Source organism: Heterodontus francisci, chromosome 5 (assembly GCF_036365525.1).
Source record: "Heterodontus francisci isolate sHetFra1 chromosome 5, sHetFra1.hap1, whole genome shotgun sequence".
Lineage (NCBI taxonomy): Eukaryota > Metazoa > Chordata > Chondrichthyes > Heterodontiformes > Heterodontidae > Heterodontus > Heterodontus francisci.
This window is the reverse complement of record NC_090375.1, coordinates 53,895,388-53,917,953: the sequence shown is the minus strand read 5'-3', so window position 1 is coordinate 53,917,953 and position 22,566 is coordinate 53,895,388. Positions and strand designations below refer to the sequence as shown.

General features: G+C 45.3%; 1 protein-coding gene across 2 annotated transcripts in view; it reads left to right on the top strand.

Moving 5' to 3' along the window:
* The first annotated feature begins 224 nt into the window (after positions 1–224).
* The window catches only part of LOC137369841 (LIM domain and actin-binding protein 1-like), a 99,725-nt gene continuing 77,383 nt past the window's right edge, over positions 225–22,566 (top strand). For both annotated transcript variants that reach the window (XM_068031436.1, XM_068031437.1), the window contains exons 1-2: positions 225–325; positions 19,507–19,667. In XM_068031436.1, the coding sequence (XP_067887537.1) occupies positions 19,552–19,667 (116 nt within the window). In that variant the 5' untranslated portion in view covers positions 225–325; positions 19,507–19,551. The remainder of the gene's footprint in view (positions 326–19,506; positions 19,668–22,566) is intronic.

Genomic DNA, 22,566 nt, shown 5'->3' with positions numbered 1-22,566 from the left:
TTGTTTTCTTTTGTATGGGGAATTGGCTGATAAAATACTGAGAACATTCTCTACTTTCTGACCTCTATGTCAGTGTCGCACAACACAGACATGATTCCTTCACAGAAGCTGGCCTGCTTGATCATTGTGGGAATCGCTCCTCTCTCTCCAGGGAAAATAGGCTGGGCCAGCACAAGGTGATCTGTGGACAGAAGGCACTGGACTTTGACCACCCCGGAAGAAGCTCAAGCACTATCTTTAGATCCTGCCCAAGAAAGTGTGCCATTTAGTTCTCTAAGCTTCGACTAGAATGCAAGATGCGAAACTACCCTGAACATACTTGAAAGTAAGTGACACCCTTATTGCCATTCAGATATAATTTAATGCGACTCAAACCTTGTTTCATTTGCTTTGCTTAATGTTTAGTTGAACATTCTCAGGGCTGCTAGGTCCTGATTGATTATCTTTTAAGCATCATATTGCATGCAGCTTTCGAAATCTTCCTCTGTACGGCCCAAAAACAAAGACCACCCTGAAAACAGAAGTTGGGAAGCACTGCAATTATTTTGACAGATATAAATACTGGTTATTTCATACCTAGTGATTATAGGCGACTAATTTATATGCAGCGTCTTTATGGTTACTGTGTGGGTCTTTTCTTCCACCTTGAAGTATTCACATCACTGAGTGGTGTAATAGAACATAGAACATAGAACAGGACAGCACAGTACAGGCCCTTCGGCCCACGATGTTGTGCCGAACCTTTAACCTACTCTAAGATCAAACTAACTACCTACCCTTCATTTTACTATCATCCATGTACCTATCCAAAAGTCGCTTAAATGCCCCTAATGTATCTGCTTCTACTACCAGCGCTGGCAGTGCATTCCACGCACCCACCACTCTGTGTGTAAAGAATCTACCTCTGACATCTCCCCGAAACCTTCCTCCAATCACCTTAAAATTATGCCCCCTGGCGACAGCCCTTTCCACCCTGGGAAAAAGTCTCTGACTTTCCACTCTATCTATGCCTCTCATCATCTTGTACCCCTCTATCAAGTCACCTCTCCAATGAGAAAAGCCCTAGCTCCCTCAATCTTTCTTCGTAGGACATGCCCTCCAGTCCAGGAAGCATCCTGGTAAATCTCCTCTGCACCCTCTCTAAAGCTTCCACATCCTTCCTATAATGAGGCGACCAGAACTGAACACAATATTCCAAGTGTGGTCGAACCAGGGCCTTATAGAGCTGCAGCATAACCTCATGGCTCTTAAACTCAATCCCCCTGTTAATGAAAGCCAACACACCATATGCCTTCTTAACAACCCTATCAACTTGGGTGGCAACTTTGAGCGATCTATGGACATGGACCCCAAGATCCCTCTGTTCCTCCACACTACCAAGAATCCTGTCTTTAAGCCTGTATTCCGCATTCAAATTCGACCTTCCAAAATGAATCACTTCACACTTTTCCAGGTTGAACTCCATCTGTCACTTCTCAGCCCAGCTCTGCATCCTGTCAATGTCCCGTTGCAACCTACAACAGCCTTCTACACTATCCACAACTCCAGCAACCTTCGTGTCATCGGCAAACTTGCTAACCCAGCCTTCCACTTCCTCATCCAAGTCATTTATAAAAATCACAAAGAGCAGAGGTCCCAGAACAGATCCTTGTGGAACACCACTAGTCACTGAGCTCCAGGCTGAATACTTTCCATCTACTACCACCCTCTGACTTCTATGGGCCAGCCAATTTTGTATCCAGACAGCCAACTTTCCCTGAATCCCATGCCTCCTTACTTTCTGAATGAGCCTACCATGGGGAACCTTATCAAGCGCCTTGCTAAAATCCACATACACCACATCCACTGCTCTTCCTTCATCAATGTGTTTTGTCACATCTTCAAAGAATTCAATAAGGCTTGTGAGGCATGACCTGCCCCTCACAAAGCCATGCTGACTGTCTCTAATCAAACCATGCTTTTCCAAATAATCATAAATCCTGTCTCTCAGAATCCTCTCCAATAATTTGCCCACTACCAACGCAAGACTGACTGGTCTATAATTCCCAGGGTTATCCCTATTCCCTTTCTTGAACAAGGGAACAACATTTGCCACCCTCCAATCATCCGGTACTAATCCGTTGGACAGTGAAGGCGCAAAGATCATCGCCAAAGGCGCAGCAATCTCTTCCCTCGATTCCCGTAATATCCTTGGGTATATCCCGTCTGGCCCCGGGGACTTATCTGTCCTCATATCACTCAAAATTTCCAGCACATCCTCCCTCTTAACCTCAACCTGTTCGAGCATATCAGCCTGTTCCACGCTGTCTTCATAAACGACCAGGTCCCTCTCACTAGTGAATACTGAAGCAAAGTATTCATTTAGGACCTCCCCTACCTCCTCCGACTCCAGGCACAAGTTCCCTCCACTATCCCTGATCGGCCCTACCTTCACTCTGGCCATCCTCTTGTTCCTCACATAAGTGTAGAACGCCTTGGGATTTTCCTTAATCCTACCCGCCAAGACTTTTTCATGTCCCCTTCTAGCTCTCCTAAATCTATTCTTCAGTTCCTTCCTGGCTACCTTGTAACCCTCTAGAGCCCTGTCTGATCCTTGCTTCCTCAACCTTAAGTAAGCTTCCTTCTTCCTCTTGACTAGCTGTTCCACATCTCTTGTCATCCAAGGTTCCTTCACCCTACCTAATGTCCTGTACAGATATGTAGTGAGAGCTATTCCTCTAGAAAGTAAATGAATAACTTTTCCCTGTCTGCGGAAATTCAGACACTCCCTTCTCACAATTGCCTAACTGAATGGTTGTTAAATTACATGGGCACATGCCTGAATTTCCAATATTCACACCGATCAGGTGCGGATGGGGTAACAACTGCAGTGAAAGTTGTCACTGCAACTGTTCTAGAGCTCATCCCTCATGACAGGTCCAAAGGCAGTGCTCACAAAGCCCTGGGACCAGGATGATTGCTTGCAAGGGGTTGGAGGGGCAATGGGAAGAAATTAAATCAATGAGAAAAAATTAAGCAGCTTTCTGACAAGCTCTTATCGGCTGCAAAACCCAGTAAAGAAAACAATGTATTGTCAGAATGGATTGTTTAGTGGATTATTTATGTAGCATGTTGATGTGTTTCTCAGGCCATCCCAAAGTGCTTCATTGATCCAATGAATAATCGTAGAATTGTGGTAATGTGTTAAGGGTGGTGATGGTGATGATGGTGGTAATGATGTTAATGATGACAATGGTGGTAAATTATAACTGTGGTTATAATGAAGATGGTGATGATGAGATGTTGATGGTTTTGGTAGACAAAACACAGCCCTGTTACACTACTGACAAAAAAAAACTAATTCTTCAAATGTTCAGTTCATATGAAATTCCTTCACCTTAATCATTCCAGAATTCCAACCTTACCATTCTCCCATTACAGCTTTGACACTCTCACCCTCCATCGTACCCAGGAGACAATCTTTGTCCTATTTTCAGTTGAGAATGGACAATAGCTCAGGGAAAATGAGTGTACGCTACTCATCGTCCTTTTCTGCGGGTGATCTGCCCAACATTATTTGCGTTTGATCATGGCTGTGGGGGCTGGGTGTCTCATCAAAGTATGCAAATCATGCCCTATGTGGTACAGAAGATTCTGACGCAATTTTCAGGTATCAATGGGCAGAGCATGTGCCTAATCAGCAGTCACTAACTGCTGCTGCAGACCCCTCAGAAAATGGTAAGTAAAAGTTTTTATGTAAGTTTTGTGGGTTCAGGACAAGAACTCGTTCCCTGCTTCACTGTCGGTCCCTTTGTGCACCCTCCCCAGATTGCCCGCCATCCTTTTCAGTACCATTGCAGCTTGGTTCTGTGCAGGTGCGTCAGGATTTCTCACCCCACCCCCTTCCGTACACTCTGGTTGCGAACTGCCTGTCAGCGCTACTTTAGTGTTAGCAGCTCACAGAGATCATTCAATTCAGGGCCTCACTCCATCAGGTGGGCAGTGAGCCTGGAACATGCCCACCAGAATTGGACATTTGAAAATTCACTCCACATTGTGTGAGAGTGGAGGGTGAATGGCAGGGAAAAGGCCAGCAGTGGGAGTATGGCAGTAAGTAAAGCACAGACATTTTAGCTGCACGAACGTCCCAGAGAGGTAAATTATCCCTAGTCACTCTCTCATTCACAAATTCAACATCTTTATTTCTATTTATATTCCATTTGTGTGCCTCTGGTTGATGTGATACGTCAAGTGTGTTAGCATAATGGGTGAGCGTAGCAGTTAGTCTGCTTCTTGTCATCTCTTGCTTTCAGCTCTCACCGCTAGCTAGCAGTACAGGTATTGCGAAAAAAAGAGCCGAGTGCATAAGCCTCTCCCTGTCGGTACATAGCTTCTCCATCAGCAAGCTTCCCCGTGGTGACATACGTAAACTGGGTATCCCGTGGTGCCACATTAAACTGCAAAGGACTTGGAGGAGGCCTGGCCCCCGGACGCAGATCAGCGTGTGGTTCTGTCCTGGTGCCCTCGAGCCAGACCCCCAGCCATGGGTAAATAGCCTCATTGCCTTGTGGGTATCTCAGGAGAGAAGAAGGCTAAGGGAGTAAACCCCAAAAGAAAATCTGGAGTGGAGTCCTGGAGGCGGTTATCTGTCATTTATCAGGCAGCTTTCTGGCAACTCCTGCAGCAGAGCTGGTATCAAACAGTACTGTGGTTTTTCCTTTCCCTTGGACAATACTAGCAATGCCGAGAGGAGTTTCCTGAGGCTTGAGCCATTCAGGATCTCCATACTATTTGTCCAGGCCTGTGCCCCACAGAGGAAACTCCAGCTTCATGGTTTATATTGGCACAATACGGGAAGCAACAGTACCCGTTATAAACTCTCGCTCAATTGGCATAGAGCATGAGCGTTACTTCCAACAGTGAGAGAGATCATCACGTCTCATAGCTGCAACAGGCAATGTTCAATCCAGAAGTGACATGCACCCTGGGTGCAGTCCATTGTCTCCGAAGATGGACGGATGCCATCATCATCATCATCATCATATTCCATTTGCCCCATCATCAGCTGTACTTTTTCCCCTGTGGTATCCATTGAAATGTGTTTTTGTTTCACCCTGTGTGGGCTGAGGCCTACCTCCCATGATGCTCTGTGGGGGTTGAGGCCTACCTCCCCATGCTGCCCTATGGGGCTGTGACCTATCTTCCCATTATTACCTTCGGGGCTGAAGCCAAACTTCCCAAGGCCTACCTTCCCATGTTGTATTGTGGGGCTGAGGTCAATCTTTCCATAATGCAGTGGGGTGTACACAGATCTCCTTTGCTGCTGTAGGGATTGTGCCCAGCCATCCACCTAAGCCTTGGAGAATGGTGGCCATCCTCCTCGGAGTGGGATATAGGAATGAGCAACAACTAAATAATGGAGAGGCAATTTTAGCCCATCCAGCAGGAATGGATAGTCACATAGTTAGAATCGCATCTGAAAATTTACTGCACTTTACTGCTACATACCTGCCTGTCACCACTTTTATTTGGCCAAAAACCTGCCTGACTCAAGCAAAAGCCTCGTTAATAGTCACAAATTGGAGTGCTATGATATAATTTTAACCACTGACCAAGTGGGTCACCTGCCTCAGGCATCTCTCTCAGTAAACTGTATCAGGAATGAAGCCTCAGAAAATTCTCTTTACAGAGCCAGGAGGAGCAAGAGACCAGATATCTGCCTATTATGGAGAGTTTGCTGGCTGACAGGATGTAAATAAGGCCTGGGCGTTAAAATAGGCCAGGCCTCAAATTGATGCTATGAGTGCAGGGTTGGGGGGGGTGGGAGCGGATCGTGGAGGAGAAATGATGCTTGTCCTATTCATCTGTCTGGCTGAAACCCGCTCCCAATTAAAATCCCAACCCCACACCGCCAACAATACCAACAAAATATTTCAGAAATTATTGAGAGTCCATCATGATCATAAAGCCCAGGCATCTTGGTTTTTACAACCTTACAAGGAACAAGAGTGTGACGTGCCAAGTGACAAATTAATAAATTCTTTTTAAAGGTAATTACTTGTTGAAAGAAGAATATTAAACAATATGGGCAATGAGCGGGGGCATGGGATTAAACAAAGTGGGCTGACTTGAAGAGGGCATTAAGTGCCATCTATGTCGTGTAGGAGAAAATAGGGTTGCTGGGTGCCCTTCCAAGTAGATTACTGAATCAGTTGTGTTTACAACAATCCAGCAAGTTTCACAGACCTATTGGTCACAAAATTGGGCTCTGTAGCACCGGTTGTTGTGGCACTATGGGTGCGTTTAAGTACAAAATGGCATTCATGCAGAGGTATGCAGAGTAAGCAGATCATGACATTCGTCAGCACCTAACCCTGATTTGGTGCCATAGCTGCCATTTTCAACCTCGCTACTCCAGCTAGCAATGTCTCAAACATGCGTTCAGAAGCAGGCAGAACCCCTGCCAGTTCCGTTTAAAGGGATCAACGACTTGCAGATTAGTTGCTGATTCATCTCTACTGGCTCTGTCTGACTTTGTGGAAGTGCTGGGTGTTTTGACAAGTTGGTTACTGGTGGTGAAGTCGGCAGGGAGCGGTGCTGCACATGGAAAAGACATTGGTTGTGACTGCAAGGAGTCTGGGTACACCAGAGCGGGATATGTTAGCTATCATCCTTGGGCTGCAGCATGATAGACAGAAGGTGCCGAGGAAGCAAATAAGAGGATAAATTGCACACAAAGGGAGGAAAGGGAGGGGGTGAAGGGCACTCATCAGGAGAACGTATTCACCCAGCATCTTCTGAAAGCACTTTTCTTATCTCTACCTAAGCCAGAAACAGTGTGTGTGTGTGTGTTTGTGTGTGTGTGTTTATGTGCGTGCGTCATCTGCAATTCACAAAGGAGGTGCTCACAGAATTCTGCCACCTCTTGGAACCGAACCTGCAGGCTGGAATTTTAATGTTTGGTGGGAGGCCTCACCCAACGGCCAGAAATCGGGGTTGAGCCTGCCTCTGCCAGGCCTGGTGAGCCACGGCAGGATTGTACACTCCCCAGGTCCTTAATTGGCCTGGGGCGGGACTTTCACCCCTCTCACCAATCAGCAGGCCGGCAGGTCTCAGTCCCAGCAAAGCCCCCGCTGCTGTGACTGCACCCAGTATCAGCAGCAAGAGGCCCAGAAAACACAGTCAGTGTCTGGGGCCTTGTCGGGGACAATCGGCCAAGCCCTAGTGAGGCAAGAGGAGTCGGTTGGGAGTGGGGGAGTGTATTTTGCCATGGGAGCAGTTGGATCGTGGGGCGGGACTTCCGTGGGGCACAGGGTGCCCGATCAGGAGGGCCTCCCCCAGCCCGCAAGGAGGCTGCTATATTTTACTGGGCGGCCTTCTGGGGACCTCAGCTGTCAGCGGCAGTGAGAGGAGGCCATTAAGTGGGCAATTAATTAATTAATTTATTGGCCGCTTAAGGGCCTTTATTGGCCTGGGGCGGGTGGGCCATTTCTCGCCACCGCTGCCCCTCATAAATTTTCAGCAGGGGTGGGAAGGTATCAGGAACAGCAACCCCTGACTCCCACTCTATTTTCCGACCCCCCGTCACCAGCTACTGCTGCGGGGTTGGGGGCATATAATTCCGGCTGCAGTCTGAAGTGCTGACTTGGGTTGCATTAGAGTGCTACAGTGGAAGTTTGGTAATTGAGGATAATTAAGGGTTAATTTTATCGAAAATCTAATCTGTCTTTTATTTAGCAGATCAACTGAACAGTTGCTGTTAGGGTTGGAGAAGGTGAGTTTTAGAACAGCTTGAAACAGGGTTCACTCAGGCTCTGCTTGCAGCTGCACCTTGTTAATTAGAGAATTGGCTTAAACTAGTTTTCAGGGGGCGAGAGTCAGTCAGTATAAAAGTGAGCCATCTGACAATGCTGACTTGGGTTGCATTAGAGTGGAAGTTTGGTAACTGAGGAAGTTCAGTAAGGAGGGAGTGAGGAGCTCCTTTCATTTCCTACCCATCCTCAGTGAGGGGAGCCAAGAGCTTCCAAAGAGCACAGCTGACTGGGAGAAGACTCGAAGGGTGGAGTTCCGGACCGGTAAGTATAAAAAACTTACCTCTGGTAAAAAAAACTGAAAGTGACGTCACAGGAAAGCTGTGATCTGATTGGCTGGTAGGGAATTTTTTTTACTGAATTTGAAAATAAAACATTGATAAAAATTGATTAAAACCCTAATTAACTAATTAACAAGTAGAGTAACTAAACCAGAGGGAGAAGATTACTGTATTTAGTTAGCATTTAATATTTATAGTAGGAATCTAGCACTCGGGACCATATAGTTATTATAACAATTTAGTAAGGATTTAATAAGTATTTATTTATCTTAAATTAATTTATTAAATAGTGCTAGAAATGTCAGTTAGAGGGGTGAAGTGCTTCACCTGTGACGCTTCCAGCGTTCCGGACGACTACATCTGCAGGAAGTGTCCCCAGTTGCAGCTCCTCACAGACCGCATGGATCGGTTGGAGCGGCAACTGGATGCATTTAGGAGCATGCAGGTGGCACAAAGTGTCATAGACAGGAGTTTTAGAGAAGTGGTTACACCCAAGGTGCAGGCAGATAGATGGGTGACCGCTAGAAGGGGCAGGTAGTCAGTGCAGGAATCCCCTGTGGCTATCCCCCTCTCTAACAATTATACCATTTTGGATACTGTTGGGGGGGATGGCCTATCAGGGGAAAACAGCAGCAGCCAGAGCAGTGGCACCACGGCTGGCACTGTTGTTCAACAGGGAGGGACAAAGCGCAGAAGAGCAATAGTTATAGGGGACTCTATAGACAGGGGCACAGATAGGCGCTTCTGTGGACGTGAAAGAGACTCCAGGATGGTATGTTGCCTCCCTGGTGCCAGGGTCAAGGATGTCTCTGAACGGACAGGGGGCATTCTGAAGGGGGAGGGTGAACAGCCAGACGTTGTGGTACACATTGGTACCAATGACATAGGCAGGAAGAGTGACGAGGTCCTGCAGGGGGAGTTTAGGGAATTAGGTAGAAAGTTAAAAGACAGGACCTCTAGGGTTGTAATCTCGGGATTACTCCCTGTGCCACGTGCCAGTGAGGCTAGAAATAGGAAGATAGTGCAGCTAAACACGTGGCTGAACAGCTGGTGTAGAAGGGAGGGTTTCAGATATCTGGATCATTGGGCTCCCTTCAGGGACAGATGGGACCTGTACAAGAAGGACGGGTTGCATCTAAACTGGAGGGGCACAAATATTATGGCTGCGAGGTTTGCTAGCGTCACTCAGGAGGGTTTTAAACTAGTGTGGCAGTGGGGTGGGAACCAGAGCAGTAGGACAGCAAGTGAAATAAATGAGGGGGACCTAGTAAATAAGGCCAGTAGGACTAAGAGGAAGAGCAGGCAGGGAGATGTTGCTGAGCACAGCGGGACTGGTGGTCTGAAGTGCATTTGTTTCAATGCGAGAAGTATAACAGGTAAGGCAGATAAACTTAGAGCTTGGATTAGTACTTGGAACTATGATGTTATTGCTATTACAGAGACTTGGATGAGGGAAGGACAAGATTGGCAGCTAAATGTTCCAGGATTTAGAAGCTTCAGGCGGGATAGAGGGTGATGTAAAAGGGGTAGGGGAGTTGCATTACTTGTTAAGGAGAATATCACAGCTGTACTGCGGGAGGACACCTCGGAGGGGTTGTGCAGTGAGGCAATATGGGTGGAGCTCAGGAATAGGAAGGGTGCAGTCACGATGTTTTCTACAGGCCTCCCAACAGCCAGCGGGAGGTAGAGGGGCAGATATGTAGACAGATTTTGGAAAGATGCAAAGGTAACAGGGTTGTAGTGGTGGGTGACTTTAACTTCCCTTATATTGACTGGGACTCACTTAATGCTAGGAGCTTGGATGGGGCAGAAATTTTAAGGAGCATCCAGGAGGGCTTCTTGAAACAATATGTAGATAGTCCAACTAGGGATGGGGCCGTACTGGACCTGGTATTGGGGAATGAGCCCGGCCAGGTGGTCGAAGTTTCAGTAGGGGAGCATTTCAGGAACAGTGACCATAATTCCATAAGTTTTAAGGTACTTGTGGATAAGGATAAAAGCAGTCCTCGGGTGAAGGTGCTAAATTGGGGGAAGGCTAATTATAACAATATTAGGCAGGAACTGAAGAATTTAGATTGGGGGCAGCTGTTTCAGGGTAAATCAACATCTGACATGTGGGAGTCTTTCAAATGTCAGTTGATTAGAATCCAGGACCAGCATGTTCCGGTGAGGAAGAAGGATAAGTTTGGCAAGTTTCGGGAACCTTGGATAACGCGGGATATTGTGAGCCCAGTCAAAAAGAAAAAGGAAGCATTCGGGCGGCACAGTGGCACAGTGGTTAGCACCGCAGCCTCACAGCTCCAGGGACACGGGTTCGATTCTGTGTACTGCCCGTGTGGAGTTTGCAAGTTCTCCCTGTGATCGTGTGGGTTTTCGCCGGGTGCTCCGGTTTCCTCCCACAGCCAAAAACTTGCAGGTGATAGATAAATTGGCTGTTGTAAATTGCCCCTAGTGTAGGTAGGTGGTAGGGAATATGGGATTACTGTAGGGTTAGTATAAATGGGTGGTTGTTGGTTGGCACAGACTCGGTGGGCTAAAGGGCCTGTTTCAGTGCTGTATCTCTAAATAAAAAAGTAAGGGCTGGAAGGCTAGGAACAGATGAATCCCTTGAGGAATATAAAGACAGTAGGAAGGAACTTCAGCAAGGAGGGCTAAAAGGGGTCATGAAAAGTCATTGGCAAACAGGATTAAGGAAAATCCCAAGGCTTTTTATACCAAGAGGGTAACTAGGGAAAGGGTTGGCCCACTCAAGGACAGAGAAGGGAATCCATGTGTGGAGCCAGAGGAAATGGGCGAGGTACGAAATGAGTACTTTGCATCAGTATTCACCAAAGAGAGGGATTTGGTGGATGATGAGCCTAGGGAAGGGAGTGTAGATAGTCTCAGTCATCTCATTATCAAAAAGGAGGAGGTGTTGGGTGTCTTGCAAAGCATTAAGGTAGATAAGTCCCCAGGGCCTGATGGGATCTACCCTAGAATACTGAGGGAGGCAAGGGAAGAAATTGCTGGGGCCTTGACAGAAATCTTTGCATCCTCATTGGCTGCAGGTGAGGTCCCAGAGGACTGGAGAATAGCCAATGCTGTTTCTTTGTTTAAGAAGGGTAGCAAGGATAATCCAGGAAATTATAGGCCGGTGAACCTTACGTCAGTGGTAGGGAAATTATTGGAGAGGAGTCTTCGGGACAGGATTTACTCCCATTTGGAAACAAACAAACTTATTAGCAAGAGGCAGCATGGTTTTGTGAAGGGGAGAACGTGTCTCTCTAATTTGATTTGGGTTTTTTGAGGAAGTGACAAAAATGATTGATGAAGGAAGGGCAGTGGATGTTATCTGTGTGGACTTCAGTAAAGCCTTTGACAAGGTCCCTCATGGCAGACTGGTACAAAAGGTGAAGTCAACATGAGATCAGAGGTGGCCTGGCAAGATGGATACAGAACTGGCTCTGTCATAGAAGACAGAGGGTAGCAGTGGAAGGGTGCTTTTCTGAATGGAGGGATGTGACTAGTGGTGTTCCGCAGGGATCAGTGCTGGGACCTTTGCTCTTTGTAGTATATATCAATGATTTGGAGGAAAATGTAGCTGGTCTGATTAGTAAGTTTGCGGACGACACAAAGGTTGGTGGAGTTGTGGATAGTGATGAGGATTGTCAGAGGATACAGCAGGATATAGATCGGTTGGAGACTTGGGCGGAGAAATGGCAGATGGAGTTTAATCCGGACAAATGTGAGGTAATGCATTTTGGAAGATCTAATACAGGTGGGAAGTATACAGTAAATGGCAGAACCCTTAGGAGTATTGACAGGCAGAGAGATCTGGGCGTACAGGTCCACAGGTCACTGAAAGTGGCAACGCAGGTGGACAAGGTGGTCAAGAAGGCATACGGCATGCTTGCCTTTATCGGTCGGGGCATAAAAATTGGAAAGTCATGCTGCAGTTGTACAGAACTTTAGTTAGGCCACACTTAGAATATTGCGTGCAATTCTAATCGCCACACTACCAAAAGGAAGTGGAGGCTTTGGAGAGGGTACAGAAGAGGTTTACCAGGATGTTGCCTGGTCTGGAGGGCATTAGCTATGAGGAGAGGTTGGATAAACTCAGATTGTTTTCACTGGAACGACAGAGGTGGAAGGGCGACAGGATAGAGGTTTACAAAGTTATGAGCAGCATGGATGGAGTGGATAGTCAGAAGCTTTTTCCCAGGGTGGAAGAGTCAGTTACTAGGGGACATAGGTTTAAGGTTAGAGGGGCAAGGTTTAGAGGGGATGTGCGGGGCAAGTTCTTTGCACAGAGGGTGGTGAGTGCCTGGAACTTGCTGCCAGGGGAGGTGGTGGAAGCAGGTACGATAGCGACGTTTAAGAGGCATCTTGACAAATACATGATAGAATGGGAATAGAGGGATACGGTCCCCGGAAGTGTAGAAGGTTTTAGTTTAGGCAGGCATCAAGATCGGCGCAGGCTTGGAGGGCCTGTTCCTGTGCTGTACTGTTCTTTGTTTTTTCTTCTTTGTTCTTTATTTCTCAGTGCAGGGCAAGGATGGTACTGCAAGTGGAGATGACCATGGTCTTGAATTTCAATTCTGAGATGAACCGCAACCACCAAGGTTACCACTCACTCAATGTACAGTTAGTGTGTGAGCACATTCATTGCATCATGCTGGTGAATGCCTGCTATCCTGGTGGCACTTATGATGTGTTCATTCTGCATCAATCTGCTGTTCCATCAATCTTTCATCTGCCATGTCAAAGCAGATGGTGGCTGCAGAACGACATGGGTCTACACACTTCACACCTGACTCATGATACTCTCCGCAACCAACCACATATGACCAGCATGCACATAGTAGTAGGAGCATGATGCTGTCATCCTGGGACAGGATAGCAAGTTCTTGCCTCAACCATAACGAAAGCCGTGCTGCCACGAAAAACATCATCAAGCACATGATTGGGGTACTAAAGCAATGATTCCACTGCCTGGACGGCTCTGGAGGGGCTCCCCAGTATTTATCAAAGCAGGTGTTCTGATTTGTTGTGGTCTGCTGTATCTCCAATACCTTGGCCATCACGAGGGCACAGCCCTTGCCACCAGGGATTTAGTGAATTCTTTAAGAGGAGGAAGGGGGGAAAGAGGAGGAGGAGGAGAAAGAGGAGGAAGAAGGGAGGAGGCTATCGGCACAACCCCGTCTGGATGGGCTGTCCGTATGTGTTTCATTTGACTCTGGTTCCTGTGAATATAACCCCAAATCAGATTGTACAACAATCCCACACTTTACCTTCCTTCTATCTCGGACTATCACGGCCATAACTGAAATGAAAGACACCACAAAACAACTATTCCGTAACAACTTAATCCAACTGCTCATCCACTATTCCATACAAAAGTCAACGAATCACCCTTGTGCATTCCTTTAGTGCCTGTCTTGCGGGTGCCTTTGCCTGTCCTCGTGCTACCCCAGTGCTACCCCAGTGTCTCCAACATGGAAGGCTGCTGACTTTCAGCAGGGCACACTGCAGATTGCCCTGCAGGAAGACCTGAGCTTTGAAGGCCTGACTTTGGACTGCACCACCTCAACAAGGGTGGCAGCAGTCTTGGTTCACTTACTGACTGGCAACAACAAGGGCACTAACAGAGTGGTAGTCATCAGAGCATGAATGCTGCCATCCTGGGAGAGGATAGCAGGTTCTTGCTCCATGGAGCCTCAACCACTCCCCCAGGGCAGTGCCTCAGCAATCCAGTAACCTGCTGGAGCACAGATTGCTGGACTGTTGTGAAGCCCTGCAAGTCCCTTTGAACACCAGTGTCCATGACCATGATGGCAACAGTCTGAGCATTTGTGGAAGCAAGCTGAGATTTCATGACTTCAGTCTGAGCTTCCACTGCAGTACTTAGACTTTGGGTGGCTTCTGCTTGTGCTGCAATGAAAGCTGAGACATTGGCCAACAGACGCTGCATCATGGTCGGGTCTGCAAGTATTCCAATAAGTTGCCCACCACTTCCATGGAAAGGATGCATTCCATCTCTGTACAAAGCCCACTGCCAAGTTGGAACTGGACTCTTCAATGCTTCTTGACAGTGACAACAGGATCTCTATCAGTAATAAAAACAGAAAGTGCTGGAAATACTCAGCGGGTCTGGCAGCATCTGTGGAGACAGAAGCAGAGTTAATGTTTCAGGTCTGTGACCTTTCATCAGAACTCAATTTATTTCTGATTTCCGGCACTCGCAGTATTTGCTTTTATTTTAGGCTCTCTAGCAATGCACCAAGCATTTCTGTGCAGATGCCCCACGGCCTTTTTCTGTAGACTGCCCCATCAAAGTCCTCATCTGAGTTCTATGCAGCACAACTTGTTTGTGAGCTCAGTCTCTGAGGAGCTGGCAGATAAGCTTTAAATGGTAATATAAAAGCAAAATACTGCGGATGCTGGAAATCTGAAATAAAAACAAGAAATGCTGGAACCACTCAGCAGGTCTGGCAGCATCTGTGGAAAGAGAAGCAGAGTTAACGTTTCGGGTCAAGGTGCTAGCCTTGCACTAGCTTGGGTCCCCTGTTGAGATGTGTAGTCACTCAACAGTTAATTCAGCGCTGGGTGGCACATCACTATCATAATTACCAGGCAGCATGAAATTCACGTACTGCCTGCTGCATTACTTTGAATGGCTACCAGTTAATCGCACATTGCATTCCCAATGCTCATTTGAGAGGGATATCCAATTTTGCCCCTATTGATATCAATTTTACAATTTGCCATGGTGAGGTTTAAGCTTGAGATGTCAGGGTTACTAGTGGCCAGTTTCTGTGCATTAATATTCCAATTTTGAAGATTTGGACCTCTGACAATGCAGCACTCCTAGATTATGCATTCAAGCTCTTGTGCCTGGCACTAACCCACATCTTTCCGACTCAACAACAGCAGCATTAATAGCAACAATAATAACTTGCATTGATATAATGTCTTTAACCGAGAAAAAGCATTGCAAAGCAAGGGTGTTGCCAACTGAGCCTTCTTGGCACTTTATATTTATAGTTTAATGTTTTTTCATTTCTAATTTATTTGAAGGAAGTGTGCTATTCCAGTGATTAATTGATGTACTTTATCAGAGTAAGGGTACGGTAGCATAGCGGTTATGTTACTGGACTAGTGATTCAGAGGCCTGGGCTAATAATCCAGAGACATGAGTTTAAATCCCACCATGGCAGCTGAGGAATTTAAATTAGAATCATAGAATGGTTACAGCACAGAAGGAGGTCATTTGGCCCATTGTATCTGTGCTGGCTCTCTGCAAGAACAACTCACCTAATCCCACTCCCCCGCCTTTTCCCTGTAGCCTTGCAAATGTTTTTCTCTTCAGGTAATTATCCAATCCCCTTTAGAAAGCCACGATTGAATCTGCCTCCACCACACTCTCAGACAGTGCATTCCAGATCCTAACCACTCGCTGCGTAAAAAAATGTTTCCTCATGTCGCCTTTTGTTCTTTTGGCATTCAACTTTAATTGGTGTTCTCTGCTTCATGACCCTTCTGCCGATGGGAATAGTTTCTCCCAATCTACTCTGTTCAGATCCCTCATGATTTTGAATACCTCTATCAAATTAAATTAATCAGGAATAAAAAGCTAGTATCAGTAATGGTGACCATGAAACTACCAGATTGTCACAAAAACCCATCTGGTTCACTCATGTCCTTTTAGGGAATGAAATCTACCAGCCTTACCTGGTCTGGCCTACATGTGACAGCAATGTGGTTGACTCTTAAATGCCCTCTGAAATGGCCTAGCAAACTACTCAGTTGTATTCAAGCAGGCAGCTCACCATTACCTTCTCAAGGGCAATTAGCAATGGGCAATAAATGCTGGCCTTGCCAGCAACACCCACACCTCATGAAAGAATATATAAAGAGATTGCACAAGAGTTAAAAATTAACAGGACCCGGGTAGACAATGACTCCAGAGTACCATCAACAGCCCTGTCATTGTTCAGGACAGGAAGCTCTTTTTGTTTCATGAAGTAGATTAAGGTTTAAATTTTGACCCCCATCTATTGCGTTTTAGATTTGCTTATTTCATTCAGCGAAAATAAAAAGAGAAACAGAAAACACTGAAAGCATATAACAGGTCAGACACTATCTGAGAGTGATTTGGTGTGGCTTTTTCATCAGAAGCCAAAGTGGCATTGAGGAAGAGATGGAGCTCATGAATAAAAATTACATACTATGATTGCGATTTTCGGATAGAAATTAGTCTTGACCCATTTAAGCTTCCTCAAGGGACATCTTAAAAAAAAAAGGCCCCCACAAATTTAGCAGTGGGTCTAAGGCCCGTGCAGATTCGTATGATTTACATCTGTTTTATCCCTGAAATGGGTGCAATGCAAGCCAATGACCCACATGGGTCCATCAGAATTAAATCATAAAAATCACCTCCATGGAAGATCCTTTCTCAACTGTATCCATCTGTTTGTTTCTTCATAGAATATGTTTTAGTATATCAGCAGTTGAAACACTGAGACTAACTTCAAAGTAGGGGAAGTGATCAGGGCAAGTAAATATCCCATGGGAAACCCCACAAATCTCTATCCTTACCACATGTAAAAAGGTTTCACATGATCTTAGAAGCACAAAAGGAGGCCATTTAGTCCATTGAGCCTACGCCAATACTAGCTCTTCAACTGGGGCTATGTGCTAACACTCAATTTCTCGTCCTTATTACATATATTTTCCAAACATTTATCCAATTCCCTTTTAAATTGTGTTATAGTTGCTGCTTCAATTGTCAGAATTTCCTCTCGGGTTCTCCTGCTCCGCTGAACTACCTCCCAAAATTGCAGCTGTGCAGCTGGAGAATACCTGAGGAAATTCCCAAGAATAACACTGTCTGCACGAAAATAAATTCTTCTAACTTCCCTTTTGCTCTTCTAATGACAAAAAGTCTTGGATTCAGTGAAAATGCCTGCGTCTGAGCATTACCTGCCCTACTTATGCATCCTTGTACAAAACAATGCTTCAAAAGTATTTAATTGACTTTGAAGCACATTGAAACTTCCTGAAGTGATAGAAAGAGCTCTATAACAGCAAGTTCTTTCTTTCGTTATGTGCTCTTGAACTTCCTGCACTGACGTTAATGATTGCTTTGACTTTAGAGACGACAATGCAAAGTAAATGAAAGGTGACTTGTAAATTTGGAGGCAGCAAAAGCCACGTATAGAAGTGGCCTTCACAGGAAAACCCAAATGCAGCTGTGTACAGGCAATAATTATCAAGGCCACTGCTGGAGAGAGCGACCGCCATTTTTTTATGACAGTTGGCAATGAGCATTTGAATACAGCAATGGCATACACTGAGGTCGAAGGACGATACTGCCATCTTTTCTGGCCTAATTACTTAGCCAGAGAGATCAGGAGGGGAGAGGTGGGGGGAATGTCAATTTCCCCTTCGTGGCTCATAGCCTGATGGAGTGGAACCTGTCTGATTTTCAATCTGCAATGGTGACTTTGTGTCAGCTGTGGCTCAAAGTTGGTAGCACTCTTGCATTTGAGTCAGGAAGGTGATAGGTTCAAGTTCCATTCCAGGACTTGCACAAAATAATCAAATCTCACAATCCAAAACAGTACTGAGGGAGTGCTGCACTGGTAGAGGTGTGGTCTTTCAGGTGTAACATTAAATTGAGGCCCTTCCTGCCCTCTCAGGCAGATGTAAAAAATCCCAGAGCATATTTTTGAATAAAAGCAGAGCAGTTTTCCCCAGTGTCCTGGCCAATATTTATCACTCAATCAACATCACAAAAACAGATTATCTGGTCATTATCACATTGCTGTTTGTCGGAGCTTGCTGTGCACAAATTCTCTGACATGTTTCCGACAGTACCACAGTGACTACACTTCAAAAGTATTTAATTGGTGGTACAGGGCTTTGGGATGTACTGTGGCCGTGAAAGGAACTATATAAATGCAAATAACATAAAAGCAAAATACTGCAGATGCTGGAAATCTGAAATAAAAGCAAAAAATGCTGAAAATACTCAGCAGGTCTGGCAGCATCTGTGAAGAGAGAAGTAGAGTTAACGTTTCAGGTCAGTGATCTTTCATCAGACCTGGCAAAGATTAGAAATGTAATAGGTTTTAAGCAAATAAAGCGGGGGTGGGACAAGAGATAACAAAAGGAAAGGTGTTAATAGGATAGAGGGTCACAGAGAATAACTGACAAGATGGTCATGGAGCAAAGGCAAAGTGTTAATAGTGTGCTGAAAGACAAAGCGTTAGTGCAGAGAGGGTATGAATTGGCAGAAAAATGAACAGCCCTGGCCAAAAGCCCAAATATGAAAAAGAAAGTGGGCAGGCATTGATGTTCACTGGAACATGGGATCATTCCCTCCTTAACACCCTGGTCCAGTCCTCCATTACCCCCAACACCTCGTCCCCTTCCCACAGCACCTTCACATGCAATCGCAAGAGGTGTATTACCTGCCCTTTTACCTCGTCTTTCCTCACTATCCAAGGTCTCAAATACTCCTTTCAGGTGAAGCAGCGATTTACTTGTACTTCTTTCAATTTAGTATACAGTATTCGCTGCTCACAATGCAGTCTCCTCCACATTGGGGAGACCAAACGCAGATTGGGTGACCGCTTTGCAAAACACCTCCGCTCAGTCCGAAACCATGACCCCGAGCTTCCGGTTGCTTGCCATTTCAACACTCCCCCACCCCCCACCCCCGCCCCTGCTCTCATGCTCACATCTGTCCTGGGCTTGCTGCAGTGTTCCAGTGAACATCAACACAAGCTCCAGGAACAGCATCTCATTTACCGATTAGGCATGTTATGGCCGACCGGACTGAACATTGAGTTCAATAATTTCAGAGCGTAACAGGCCCCCCTTTTTATTGTTAGTTATATTTTTTTCTTTTTTTACTTTTTATTTTAGTTTGTTTCCTCAATAATTTTTTTTTCCACGTGTCTGCCCACTGTTTATTTTCATATTTGTGCTTTTGGCCGGGGCTGTTCATTTTTCTGTCAATTCACACCCTCTCTGCACTAACGCTTTGTCTTTCACCACACCATTAACACACCCTTTTTCTTTGCTCCATGACCTTCTTGCCAGTTATTCTCTGTGACCCTCTGTCCTATCAACACCTTCCCTTTTGTTATCTCTTGTCCCACTCCTGCTTTATTTGCTTAAAACCTATTACATTTCTAACCTTTGCCAGTTCTGATGAAAGGTCACTGGCCTGAAACGTTAACTCTGCTTCTCTTTCCACAGATGCTGCCAGACCTGCTGTGTATTTCCAGCATTTTTTGTTTTTATATTATATAAATGCTATTTTTTTTGGCCAGAATGATGTCCTTTTATAAATATTTAATTGGTGATCCCACCCATTGAGTCTCCTGTTAGCAAAAGCAGAGGGACTAAAGCATTAACCATATATTTTATTTATCTTCTGATTTCAGTCAACTAATGCTGAAGGGATGAATTGATCTTCTGGATCAAACAAAATGGAGAGCAAGGACAAACTGAGGCGGACCCAGTCACTACAGAATCTCCCTACTGGATCCTTGGACATGTATGATGACGATTCAAGGAGACTATCAGTCTCCAAGCTGGTGGCTAGGTATGTTGGGACATGAACTGTGATGGAGGAGTTTACACATTAGGGGAAAATTAAGTAGAGTGTAGATACTCAATGGGAAAGACTGAAACAGGGAGCTTGTTCAATGAAAGAATTGGCCTTTACTCACATTACAGCTATAAATGAAGGTCCCTTAACACAAGACTGCATGGATGAGCAAGGGCCATTTAGCTTGTTCAAGCCTGTTCCTTCCATAACTCATGCAGCAAGTTTCACAATTCATTGTTCTTGCCGTAGTGATTTGTACAGTGGACAGTGCATATCACAAATTCAAATATGATGGTTGTTGTGTTATTGGCTCTTAACACAAAAGTACCAAACACTATAATGATGATTTATAAATTAAATAAAGCCCTTCAATTCACATGCTACCTGCTGACTAACACTGCTCCTGTTAACTGCTCCTATCACATGTTAACTTGCATTACTTCCTGTGATGATGCATACTAAACTATTTACGCCTTCAGTAGTATGTTAATCAGTATTCAAACAATTAAAGCAACATCACAACAGTGGCAGCAGCCTTGACTTGCAAACCATATTCTGTCAAGTTAATTGGCAAAATTAATTGGCATTTGAAAAAGTATAAGCTAATAAATGAAATCTGGCACTAATTTGTTAAAGACAAATTGTTAATGACTTACCAGATTGACTTCTTTGATGAAGTAACGGAGAGGGTTGATGCGGGTACTGCAATTGATATGTGTATAGATTTTCAAAAGGCAAACATAGCAACATCAAAAATTTATGGCACAGAAGGATGCCATTTAGCCCATCATGTCTGTGCAAGCTGAAAAACAGTTATCCAGCCTAATCCAAATTTCCGCTCGGTCCATAGCCCTGTAGGTTATGGCACTTCCAATGCATATCCAAGTATTTTTTAAAATATGATTAAGGTTTCTGCCTCTACAACTTTTTCAGATCCCACCACCCTCTGGATGAAAAACAAATTCTCCTCAACTCCCCTCTAATCCTTCTGCCAATTACTATAAATATACGACCCCTGGTTATTGATCTAATTGCAAAGGGAAATTGGTCCGTCCTATCCACTCTATCTTGGCCTCTCATAATTTTATACGCCTCAATTAAATCTCCCTCCGTTCCAAAGAAAGCAACCCCAGCCCATCCAATCTTTCCTTATAGCTAAAATTCTCCATTCCTGGCTTCATCCTCGTAGATCTCCTTTGTAACCTCTTTAATTGCAATCAAATCCTTCCTGAAATGTCGTGACCTGAGTACCTCAGTACTCTACTGTGGCCTAACTAGTGTATTATGCAATTCTAGCATAACCTCTCTGCTCTTATAGTCTATGCCTCAGCCAATAAAGGAGAGTTTCCCGTATGCCTTCTTATCCTGCTTATATACCTATCCTGTTACCTTCAGAGATCTGTGGACACATTCTGCAAGGTTCCTCTGTTACATAAGAGCATAAGAACATAAAAAATAGGAGCAGGAGTAGGCCATTCAGCACTTTGAGCCCGCTCCAGCATACAATGAGATCATGGCTGATCTTCTAATTCAACACTATTTTCCTGCATTATCCCTGTATCCCTTGATGTTTTTAATGTGTAGATGTCTATCAATCTCAGTTGATGAAGATGAAGGAAGGGCAGTGGATGTTGTCTATATGGTGTTCAGTAAAGCATTTGACAAGGTCCCTCATGGCAGACTGGTACAAAAGGTGAAGTCACACGGGATCAGAGGTGAGCTGACAAGATGGATACAGAACTGGCTCTGTCATAGAAGACAGAGGGTAGCAGTGGAAGGGTGCTTTTCTGAATGGAGGGCTGCGACTAGTGGTGTTCCACAGGGATCGGTGCTGGGACCTTTGCTGTTTGTAGTATATATAAATGATTTGGAGGAAAATGTAGCTGGTCTGATTAGTAAGTTTGTGGATGACACAAAGGTTGGTGGAGTTGCGGATAGTGATGAGGATTGTCAGAGGATACAGCAGGATATAGATGGGTTGGAGACTTGGGCGGAGAAATGGCAGATGGAGTTTAATCCGGACAAATGTGAGGTAATGCATTTTGGAAGATCTAATACAGGTGGGAAGTATACAGTAAATGGCAGAACCCTTAGGAGTATTGACAGGTAGAGAGATCTGGGCGTACAGGTCCACAGGTCACTGAAAGTGGCAATGCAGGTGGATAAGGTAGTCAAGAAGGCATATGGCATGCTTGCCTTCATCGGTCGGGGCATAGAGTATAAAAATTGGCAAGTCATGCTGCAGCTGTTCAGAACCTTAATTCGGCCACACTGAGAATATTGTGTGCAATTCTGGTCGCCACACTACCAGAAGGACGTGGAAGCTTTGGAGAGGGTACAGAAGAGGTTTACCAGGATGTTGCCTGGTCTGGAGGGCATTAGCTATGAGGAGAGGTTGGATAAACTCGGATTGTTTTCACTGGAATGACGGAGGTGGAGGGGCGACATGATGGAGGTTTACAAAGTTATGAGTGGCATGGACAGAGTGGATAGTCAGAAGCTTTTTCCCAGGGTGGAAGAGTCAGTTACTAGGGGGCATAGGTTTAAGGTGAGAGGGGCAAAGTTTAGAGGGGATGTGCGAGGCAAGTTCTTTACACAGAGGGTGGTGAGTGCCTGGAACTTGCTGCCAGGGGAGGTGGTGGAAGCAGGTACGATAGCGACGTTTAAGAGGCATCCTGACAAATACATGAATAGGATGGGAATAGAGGGATATGGTCCCCGGAAGTGCAGAAGGTGTTAGTTTAGACAGGCATCAAGATCGGCGCAGGCTTGGAGGGCAGAATGGCCTGTTCCTGTGCTGTACTGTTCTTTGTTCTTTGTTCAGTCTTGAATGTACTCAATGACTGAGCCTCCACAGCCCTCTGGGCAGAGAATTCCAACAATTCACCACCCT